At 41.8% G+C, this 11,323-nt stretch overlaps 2 protein-coding genes across 2 annotated transcripts in view; both read right to left on the bottom strand.

Annotated features, from left to right (window-relative positions):
* Positions 1 to 2,677: 2,677 nt before the first annotated feature.
* On the bottom strand, positions 2,678 to 4,147 carry LOC101652619 (olfactory receptor 1361-like). Its single transcript, XM_004706201.3, has 2 exons — positions 3,234 to 4,147; positions 2,678 to 2,756 (listed from the first exon to the last, which is right to left on the bottom strand). Exons 1-2 carry the CDS (start codon positions 4,145 to 4,147, stop codon positions 2,678 to 2,680), a joined length of 993 nt encoding a protein of 330 aa, XP_004706258.3.
* Positions 4,148 to 7,468: 3,321 nt separating this feature from the next.
* Positions 7,469 to 11,323, bottom strand: part of LOC101652296 (olfactory receptor 1361-like) — a gene marked incomplete at its 3' end in the record, with an annotated part of 39,712 nt that continues 35,857 nt past the window's right edge. Inside the window, exons 3-4 of the mRNA XM_045285854.1 lie at positions 10,732 to 11,223; positions 7,469 to 7,492 (exon numbers count right to left, since the gene is read on the bottom strand). Of these exons, the coding sequence (XP_045141789.1) occupies positions 7,469 to 7,492; positions 10,732 to 11,223 (516 nt within the window). The remainder of the gene's footprint in view (positions 7,493 to 10,731; positions 11,224 to 11,323) is intronic.

Genomic DNA, 11,323 nt, shown 5'->3' with positions numbered 1-11,323 from the left:
CAAAATGCAAGAAGATCACAGGCCAGTGGGTGCAAAGTCTTGTGTGTCCAGGGCTCTCACAAGTCTCAGAGTGGCCCCATGGGGCTTGTCCACTGGAAGGTGGAAGCAGAGACAGAGAGAAAGGCCAGCTTCTAGAAATCCAATCAAGCTGTGAGCTGATTGACAGGCTAAAGTTCACCCATATGTTCCTACAGGAACCATCTTGGCGCGCGCGCGCGCACACACACACACACACACACAGTTCACCCCTTGCCAACTTGGCACTTGGACAGAATTCATTTTTATTGTTGTTTTTATTGGGGGCTTTTACAGCTCTTATCACAATCCATACCTTCATCCATTGTGTCAAGCACATTTGTGCATTTGTTGCCATCATCAATTTCAAAACATTTTTTTCTACTTGAGCCCTTGGTATCAGCTCCTCATTTTTTCCTCCTTCCCTCACGAACCCTTGATAACATAAATTATTGTTATTTTTTATGTTGTACACTGACCGATGTCTCCCTTCACCCACTTTTCTGTTGTCCACTCCACTGGGAGGGGATTATATGTAGATTATTATGCTCAGTTCTCCCCTCCCGCCCCCCCCACATTCCCCTTCCCTTCCTGGTAATACTATTGTCATTATTGGTCCTGAGGAGTTTATCGGTCCTGGATTCCCTGTGTTTTCAGCTCCTATTTGTACCAGTGTACACAATTCTTTAGTCATGTATAATTTTTAAACCCAGGACAATAGTAAAGTCATATTTGTGCCTAACAAGTTTAAACTAAAATGTAAGCAACTCAAAATGTGCCAGCTTCACTTAAACATAAAATTCTTTAAGTGAACAAAACACAATATTCAATGTCTAATAATTGCCATTAAGTGAACACCTACACCATAATCCTACAATCCTATGAACATATTCCCCTTTCCATGAAAGTTTGTAAGCCAGCCACATCATGCCGTTATCCTCCCATTTTGGGTAACCAAGGTCTATATTGCCCGTTTAAATCAATCCAGTGCTCTGAGGAGACAAACATATTCTTTGATGTGAAGAACCTTCATTCCATTTAGAACCTTGGGGGTCCGCATCCATAAGCAAAGTCAAATCAGGACAGGTCATTCATGAAGTCAGCAGCCATATGCACCCATTCACAGGCTCAACAATCTTCTCTTCATCTGGTCAGGTTCTGCTCAACTCAATATGGCCTGCCTCGCTTGGACTATAGGACAGGGCAGAATTATCCCTGTGTTTTCCAAGACTGTAACCCTTTATGGAAGAAGTAAGCCTGGGCTTTCTCCTCTGGAGCCCCAGGTGGTTTTGAACTACCAACATGGTGGCTGCAGTCCAATGCATAACCACTACACCACCAGGATATTTTGAGCACACAGGAAAGAATGCAAGAAAACACTGAAGGAAGCAAGCCTGCACACTGCAATTAAGGAAGATAATTCTTTCTTGTTTAAATTACCCATGCTCCTGCTAAAATGGGTATGATACAAAAACTCAGGTAAAAAGGTAAATAAATAATAGGCCCAATATTAAATCAGGAAAAGTATGCACCAGGGCAATACCATGTCACCATATTTACTCCATCTGTTTGCTGACCAAACAAACTGAGAAACTGGACTATGAAGAGGTATACAACATCAGGATGGACAGAAGCCTCTTTAACAACTGTAATTTGCAGATGACACAACCTTGCATGCTAAAAGCCAAGGCAACCTGAAGTACTCATTAATAAAAATCACAGACTACAGCCTTCAGTATAGATTACTACTGTGTGTGTGTATATATATATATCCCATTTGATGATTTTCCCCTCAAACTAGACCAAAAGACAGCACTGTGATAAACAGAGAAAATATTCCAGGTTTCAAGGTTTAATTTTACTTGGATCTATTATCAACACTCATAGAAGCAGCAGTGAAGAAATCAGCAACTAACCTCATAGATGAAAGGTGTACAATGAACAAGGAAGACCAGAGAAAAATCGATACATTTGAATTATAGTGTTGGAAAATCGTACTAAATATACCATGGATGGCCAGAAGAACAAACAAATCTGTCTTGGAAAAAGTATACTCTGAATGCTCCCTAGAAGCTAAAATGGAGAGACTTTGTCTCATGTACTTTGAACTTGTTAACAGTAAAGCCCATTCCCTGGAGAAGGATACCAGGCTTGCTAAAGTCAAAGGACAGTTAAAAAAAGGAAGACCATCAAGGAGATGGATTGACACAGTGGCTGCAACAAGGGACTCAAAGATAACAATTGTGAGGGTGACATAAGACCAGGCAGTGTTTTGTTCTCTTGTGCAGGGGGTCACTATGAATTGTAGTGAGAGGACCTAATAACTACAACAGGGCTTTCAATGAACTCTTCTCTGTTTAACAAAGAAAACTATATAGGACATCACACAAGTGACCATAGGGGATTTAAAACAACAATAACAAAATAGATCACTACAGTTATAGCTGTACATAGACAAAGCATAAGCATTACTCAAGCTACAGAAATGACAAAGCATCACCCATACTGACTGAAAGGAGTGACAATTTAACTCCTTACTTTCACTTCTCTGTAGTATTTCCGCTTTCTAGAGAAGCTATTGCTATGCCCAATGAGAATTGCCAATAATTTCTAACAACATCAACTCCAGATCACAACAACCCTCACCAAAATCAGCTAGCGCTCAAATTCCGGAAGACCGTTCTAACACCCTTAGACTGGGAAGTTCCTCGATAAATGCAGTCTTTCCTGATGAAAAGAGCAATAAGCACAGTGAGCTAGTTGTGTGGTCCTGGTGATTTGGGCTGGAGGGCATTGGCAGTTGGACTAGTCACATTAGTTGGTAAAAAGGATTTGTCTTCACCTCTTGCACTTCCATAGGTTCCTAAATTTATTTGGCCTACTGCTTTCTTTTCAGAAAATTAAACTAAACTAAAAAAACATTACTCAATGGCCCCCTGACAATGAAACATTTTTGTGCAATATCCCAGAATACACAGTAAACACCAAGAATCTGCTTTTACAATCCCCTGGATCATTCCAGAAATCTCAGCGGGCAATATCACCCACTGTGAGAAACACTGACTCTTATTCTTCCTTGACAAATGTGTGGATGGACAACTGATAAGTTCCAGAGCATAGGAAAAGAATAAAAAGGTTTTATTACACTCTATGACATTCCTTTATGACATTTAGAAGCTATTCAGTGCTGAAAAGAAAAAAAATTAATATAAATTACTTTTATGAGGGCCTCTTTCATGTCCTTGTTCCTGAGGCTGTAGATGAAAGGGTTCAGCATGGGAGTCACCACTGTGTACATCACAGCAGCTGCAATGTCATTCTCAGCTGAGTGGGTGGATGACGGGCTGAAATACACAGCAATGATGGTGCCATAGAAGAGGGAAACCACAGCCAGGTGGGAGCCACACGTGCAAAAGGCTTTCCACTTTCCCTTTGTGGATGGGACTCTCATGACAGCACAGGTGATGCAAATGTAGGAAACCAGGATGCAAACCAATGGGATGATCACTATCAGATCTGCCTCATTAAGAATCATCATCTCATTAAGATGTGTGTCAGAGCAGGAGAGTTTCAAGAGAGCAGTCACATCACAGAAGAAGTGGGGGATCCTATTGTCTGCACAGAATGAGAGTCGAGCCATCAGTAGAGTATGCAACAGAGCATTCCCATTGGCAATGCCCCAAGACCCAGTGACCATCAGGGCACAGAGCTGATGGGTCATCTTAGTTGTATAGTGTAAAGGGTGGCATATGGCAACAAAGCGATCATAGGCCATCACAGCCAGAAGGAAGTTGTCCATGGCAATAAACACAATGAAAAAATACATCTGTGTGAGACACCCAGGGAAAGAGATGGTCTGACTGCTGAGTATGTGATTGGACAGCATATTGGGCACGATGGTGGAGGAGAAGCAGAGGTCCACGAAGGACAGGTTGCTGAGGAAGAAGTACATGGGGGTGTGCAGGCAGGAGTCTGTGCTGATGGCCAGGATGATGAGCAGGTTGCCCAGGACCGTGGCCAGGTACATGCTCAGGAAGAGCATGAAGAGGATCTGTTGCTGCTGGGGCTGCCTGGAGAGGCCCAGGAGGAGGAACTCAGAGACACTGGACTGGTTTGTCCAACTCATGACCATGGAATCGGGTGAATGCACAACAACCAGTTCAGGCACCTAGAGAGGAGTGATTAAAATCGGGACAAAGTCAATTCCCAACTAAGGCAAGTTTGTATATCAGTAATGGAATTGACAAAAAAAAAAAAAAGAGATCTGTCCACTCCACCTGTGCTCTCACTTTTCCACAGTCATTCGTGATCCTATTCCTACTGGACTCTTGTTGTATAAAATTGAAAATCATACAAAATTATCCATAGCCCAACTCAGTGACCACATTTATCTCCGTTTACAGTTTTTAAAAAACCCCAACCCTAATTCCTTTGTATCTCATGGGAGAGAAAGAGAGAGAGACAAGTATTTCTTGGTTTATCTCAAAGTTCAGCTTATTCAACACTCTTGTTATTGCTCCCTGAATGTAAAAGAAGTTCACTATCTTAAACAGAAAACATTGATGCATCCTCTCTTGTAACCTTACCTGGCAGAGGTAGATTCCATGGTTATCAGATGCCCTTCATTTCTGCAGGACTCATCAGTGCTTCTTCCTCTCCTTTTTTGTTAGTTGGGATGTAACACATATATCATATCATTCTATATTTCAATCACATCAAGTAGAATGTATAATTGCTATCAGAATCAATTTCCAAACACTCATTTTCTACATGGACTCCATGACATCGTCCCCCTCCCACTGTACCTCCTCCCCAAACCATTATTATACTTGTTGTCCCTATAGATGCATCAATCCTGGGTTTGATATACCAAAAAAGTGAAAAAGCATATAACACAGTTTCAAGAGGTTGACCTCCATGGATATAACACCTCTGAGATACACTCTACTATGAATAAAGACCACAGAAAACAATAAAAACTCTTAGAAATAAAAGTCCTGAGCAAGTGAGGAGCAGGCGTTCATGGTTTTAGTCCTCTGTGCAGGAAAGTTGTTTGCAGAAAATCACAGAGTTGGCATTTATAGGAGTCTTTATGGTCACTGGTGCCAGATAAGACACCTGAGAGCCTCATTAGACACAAGAAGCCAATAATTGTCTCACCTGCTTTGGGGCCCCTTTAGACCAGGCTCTGAAGACAATGAATATTGCGCAACTCCTAAGTCAGAACTTGTAGATGAGACCATCTTTTTTGTTAAGGTAATTTACAAAGAGAATCCCCTAGATAGAACATCAAATATCATCACTTTGTTGATTGGGCCTTAGGTCTATGGACTTGGAAATTCTATTTATCAATATTTTTCCTAGCTCAGAAATTTGGGGATTGCATGTTGTAAATGTAAACCTGTTTTGCTTTTGTTCAGGTCTAGTCACCTGCTTAAGAGTGGCATTTTCAGTAAGTGTTGGACTGCTGTGTTAGTCTGGATATTTTGGAGAAACAAGTCCACAGAAACTCATGAATAAGAGAGAGTTTTATATAAAGGTTAAGTGCACATCAAAGTAAACATCCAAACCCGGTGCTCCCCAAACCCAGAAATCCACCATTAACCCATATGTCTGACACCAATCCAGAAAGTCCTCCTCCATCTCACAAAACAGACACAATGATGGCGACTGCAGGAGAAAAGCTGAGTCAGTGAATGTGTAAGCATCTCAGTACTGCAGGGGTCTCCACACGGCTGCTCCAGCACCCAGGGCTGTATGTATCAGGGTAAGTCCATGTGGCTTCTCCTCAGGGATGTCTTGCAGGAAATGAGCTTTGTCAGTTGAAGCACGGAACTGGCTAAGGCAGCTCCACCTTGGTCTGACCATCACAAAGCAAGAGCCCCGGGAATTCTAAAGGCAAGGTTCACTGAGCCATTTATCTCTCTGCCCTTCAATTAACCCCATGTGTTTATCGGCCAGGTTGGCACAATAAACCAACTAACTCACTCCACAGGAAGACAATGAGGCAGTCTGCTCCTGTAAAGATGTGCAGCCTCATATGGCCTGTATATGAGACTCGGTGAATCAGAATTGACTCAATGGCAGTGAGATTGATTTGGGTTTTGGCAACTGTATAGGCTGACTGATGTGCTTGACAGCTGAGATACTGGGGGAACACTTGTTCTTAATCCTGAAAGCATTTGGTGTGAAGGATCGTCTCTTTGTGATGAGGTTTGGAGGTATAGGGACACTGATATTATCAGGACAAGCACAGCATGTCATGACTGAGGAAATCCAGGGTAAGGAGCAGATTCCTCTTCAGAGTCCTCCCAATCACAACAGATCATCATGTTCTCAGAATTCCCCTAGAACAGAGGGTCAAGTGTGTGTACTCTTGCAGCCCAATTTATACAACATCATTCTTTCCTGATGACCCCACTGAGGAGTCCTGAGTGGATGAAGGAATTTGGAACCGAGTCAGAGAATGTGTGGGTCATTTTCAATAAGGCTTGGTCTGAACATAACCATCCAGAAGCTGGAAACTCTCCACCTGATCCATGGACTGAAAAGCAAGTGTCTGTAGAGAAAGGCAAATGATGCAAATACAATCAGATGAGTGGAGAGAAGCTGGAGAAAGAACTGATGGCTTCCAACTTGGGGCTCAAGATTTTCCTGTTAATTTGGTACATTCTGGCTTCGCTCACTGTTGTCAAAGACAAAGCACAGCTCACCAAGCCCTGCTTATTTACTTGCACCATTTTGAGGGTCTGGAAATTTTAAGATGCTTAGGATGGTTTTTTTTGTTGTTTTTTTTTAAACAGCAGGAACTAAATCCTGCTAAATATGTGGGAGGGTAGGAGCAAGAAGACAGATGATTTATTTTATTTTTCCTTGGACATTTAATACAGTCTACTTGGTGAGCTAAATTAGAGTTGGAGGTAGAGACAAAGACTGAAGGTTTCCTTTAAAACAGTTGGAGGAAAAAGAATGGATGGAATTGTCCCCAAGAGAAAGTATAGAAGTAGGTGGAAAAAGTTCAAGAATAAAATTCCAGAGCACAAAAACATGATATGAAGATAGTAAAGGAAAGGGTGACAAAATATGAAAAAGGAGAAAATCGTGTGCAAGATGATAAAGCACACATGCATTTATAAAAAATGAAACATAAATAATGTCAGTGCACAACAAATCAAATAAGATGAATGTATGACAAATGTAGGTACATACATTTGTAAATATATTTTTATATAATGAAAGGGGCAGAGATCTCTCTACATATATTTGTATATTAAGTGTTAAAGTAGCAGACAGACAATGGGCCTCTACTCAAGTCCTTTTTCAATGCAAAAACACTTTGTGCTAATAACCTGGCATTCTGTGATGCTCACCTTCTCAAAATGATCACTGAAGACAAAAATGGGTGCATAAGCAAATGTGGTGAAGAAAGCTGATGGTACCCGGCTACTAAAAGATACAGAAGCTGGAGTTTTAAAAGCTTGAGGATAAACAAGTGGCCATCTGTCCGGGAAGCAATAAAGCCCACATTGAAGAAACACACTATCATGAGGTGTCGACAGGATCTGGTATCAGGTGTCAGAAGACCCAAAACATATTATCATATTGATACCTATGAGGCGGAGTAAAGTGGAGACCCAAAGCCCATCTTAGACAATTGGACATCCTCAAGGAAGGGTCACTAGGAAGAGATGAGCCATCCGGGGTGCAGTATAGCACCTGGAAAACATGCAACATTTCTCTAGTTTTTTAATGTTTTCTCGCTCCCTGCCCCCCTCACTATCATGAACCCAGGTTTACTTTACAAATGCAGCTAAACCGGAGCATGCACACTGGTAGAGATAAGAGCTCTCAACACACAGAATCCAGGACAGATAAGCCCCTCAGGAACAATAATGGCAGTAGCAATACCATGAGGGTAGAAGGAAGGTGGTGGGAGAAAGGAGGAAACTATCACAATTATCAACGTATAACAACCCCACCTGGGGTGACAAACAATAGAAACATGGGTGAAGGGAGATAGTGGATGGTGTAAAATATGAAAATCATAATTATTTATAATTATCAAGGGTTCATGAGGTTGAGAGGGTGGGGTGGGGGCAAAAAAATGAGGAGCTGATACCAAGGGCTCAAGCAGAAAAAAATATTTTCAAAAGGATGATGACAACCTACATACAAATATGCTTGATACAATGGGTGTTTGGATTGTTATGAGAGTTGTAAGAACCCCCCAACAAAATGATTAATTTAAAAAAGAAAAGAAAAGAAATGTGGTCCCAGATTGGTTCCGCTGAAAGCACACGTTATGGTGTTTATTGGGGTACAAGATGTTTACCAGCGATGATCACCTGTGGAAGGGGGAGTTTGAAGCATAAATATGTACAAATGTGCTTGATATAATTAATGTATGGATTGTTATAAGAGCTGTAAGAAGCCCCAGTAAAATGATTTATTTTTTAAAAAAAGAAACGAAAGTAGAAGACCACCAACAATATTAAATTGGCCACAGAACAAATTTCAGTCATGGAACATGTAAGGAACACATGAGCTTAGCGCCCATTCAGGTCATGTCAAGAGGGAGGTCCACTGAGAAGGTTCATATCTTAACTTGCAAGTTACTGCTGTGAGTTTTATTTGAAATAGCTAGTCCTTTGAAAGGAGCACTGGTGGTATCATGTTTACAAGTTGGGCTGCTAACAGAAAGGTCCATTTTCCAAAACCACCCGCAGCTCCTTTGGAAACAGATGGCTTTTGACTCCCATGAAGAATTAGCCTCAGAAACTCAAAGGGCAGTTCTGCCCTGTCCTGTAGGGTTGCTGTTGAGTCAGAATTGACTCACTGACAGTGGAGCCATCCTTTAAGTCTTCACTAAGAATTACATAAGTTTTTAATAGTTAATTTAAACTATTATTTGCTTTTAAGAAGATTTCATGGGATATTTTGGTTTAAAGATGATGTCAGGATAATAATGGCAGCACGGCAAGGTTTCTTGAGGTCAAGCTGGGGTTGAGGAAACACCTGCTGTTTACTCTGTACCCTTCTTCAGCTCGGCTCCTGGTCTGCCTCAGTGGTGGAAGTTCAGGTCACACCCGGGAAAGAAGGCTGAGCTCTGTGGTGAGAGGCGAGCCCATAGCATACTGTCAGATGGCTTCATCGTGAGTTCTCTTACAGGACAAGCTGGTGAACCAAGGTGATGGAAGTGGGGGCAGGGGAGCTCTAGCAGCTCTGCCCAGTTCCTCACCTCTTAGAACCCAATCTATGTTGATCTTTGCGACAAAGGTCAGGCCTGTTCCTATTTCCCTGCTCAGTGCCAGTTCCCACACTTCTTAGCATTCACATACTCCAAATGGTGATGTCACATGCGGACTACTAAGAGCTGACCTGGTCAATCATCACAGGGCACGTTTATTTAGGACCACTTCAATGTTTCAAAGACATCCTTCATGAGTATATTGGGCTCTACAAGGCAATTGTTTTCAAAATAAGTTTCAGGTCACATCCAAGTTCCATGTATTGTTAATACACAAACAAAATGACTGCTCAAAGTATTTTCCAAAGGAGCCTAATTGAAATCAATAGACAGACAGTAAGATAAACATTGTGGAAATTATATAGCACTATGGTAGTTTACTAAATGAAATGGGATAGCTATGACATTATGCTTGCTGCAGTCCAGGAACAGTGACAAACAGGATCGTGCTCAAGTAGATGGATGGGCAGAGTGGTGGCAACCATGGGCTCACAGATAACCGTGTGAGGGGGACCTGAGACCAGGCAGTGCTTTGTTCAGTTGTACATGGGGTCGGCATGAGTTTCAACTGACTGGAAAGAAACTAACAACAACAGAGCCTTCAATGGACCCTTCCCTCATTGAACGTAGAGACGTTTATGGGACATCAGTATCAAACAAAGTGACCATGATGGAGCTAGACCCCCATAAAGCTCTATAGTCATATCTGGACATAGACAAAAACATAAACATTGTTCAAGCTACAGAAATGACAAAGTATCACCCATTCTGACTGATATGGGTGACAACTTACTCCTTACTAATTATAGCTTTCACTTCTCTCTAGTCTTCCTGCTGTCTAAATAAGCTATTGCTATCCCAATAAGTACTGCCACTACCTTCTGCCAACGTCAAATCCAGATCACAACAACCCTCACCAAAATCAGCTAATGCTCAAATTCTGGAAGATCTTTCTAACACCCTTAGACTGGGAAGTTCTCCGATGAATGCAGTCCTTCATGAATTGAGCAATGAGCCGGATAAGCTACTGGTATGTTCTGGTAGTTTGAGCTGGAGACTATTAACAGTTGGACTAGTCACATTAGTCAATAAAAGAATTTGTCTTCACTTCTTTCACTTCCATATGTTCCCAAATATTTTAGTCCACTGCCTCTGTTTCAAGAAAAAATAATTACTGAACAATGAAATTACTGACAACGAAAGCCTTTTTGTACAATAGCCCACAATCCAGGTAAGTTTAAGGAATAGACTTTTGCATCCCCCTGGAAAATTCCTGAGCTCCAGAGAGAAATATCACTCACTTTGGGAAACACTGACTCTTATGCTTCCTCAACAAATACATGGATGGACAACAGCTAAGTACCAGAGACTAGGGAAAGAAAAAAAAGTTTTTATTGCAATTATGACATGCCTTTATGACATTTAGAACCCATTTGTTGTTGAAAAGAAAAGAAAAGAATATAGATTACTTTTGTTAGGGCCCCTTTCATGTCCTTGTTCCTGAGGCTGTAGATGAAAGGGTTCAGCATGGGGGTCACCACCGTGTACATCACAGCAGCTGCAATGTCATTCTCAGCTGAGTGGGTGGCTGATGGGCTGAAATACACAGCAAAGATGGTGCCATAGAAGAGGGACACAACAGCCAGGTGGGAGCCACAGGTGGAGAAGGTTTTCCACTTGCCCTTTGTGGATGGGATTCTCAGGACAGCAGTGGTGATACAAATGTAGGAAACCAGGATGCAAACCAATGGGATTGTTATTACCATACCCCCCGCAATAAGAATCATCAGGTCATTGATGTGTGTGTCTGAGCAGGAGAGTTTCAAGAGAGGAGTCATATCACAGAAGAAATGTGGGATTTTGTTGTCTGCACAGAATGAGAGTCGAGCCATCAGCAGGGTATGCAACAGAGCATTCACATTGGCAATGCCCCAAGACCCAGTGACCATCAGGGCACAGAGCTGATGGGTCATCTTTGTTGTGTAGTGTAAGGGGTGGCATACAGCAACAAAGCGATCATAGGCCATCACAGCCAGAAGGAAGTTGTCCATGGCAATAAAC

Source organism: Echinops telfairi, unplaced genomic scaffold (assembly GCF_000313985.2).
Source record: "Echinops telfairi isolate 266 unplaced genomic scaffold, ASM31398v2 ScPeMD7_5;HRSCAF=22, whole genome shotgun sequence".
Taxonomy (NCBI): domain Eukaryota; kingdom Metazoa; phylum Chordata; class Mammalia; order Afrosoricida; family Tenrecidae; genus Echinops; species Echinops telfairi.
This window is presented reverse-complemented; position numbering and strand designations above follow the sequence as displayed.

Bases quoted from the DNA above. Each gene is read 5' to 3' on its own strand.
- LOC101652619 (XM_004706201.3), bottom strand. From the start codon at position 4,147: ATGGTCATGAGTTGGACAAACCAGTCCAGTGTCTCTGAGTTCCTCCTC. The intron at 2,757-3,233 runs AGTAATTTATAT...ACTGTGCTTATT, and splicing joins ATGAAAGAGGCCCTCATAAA to GCTCTTTTCATCAGGAAAGA.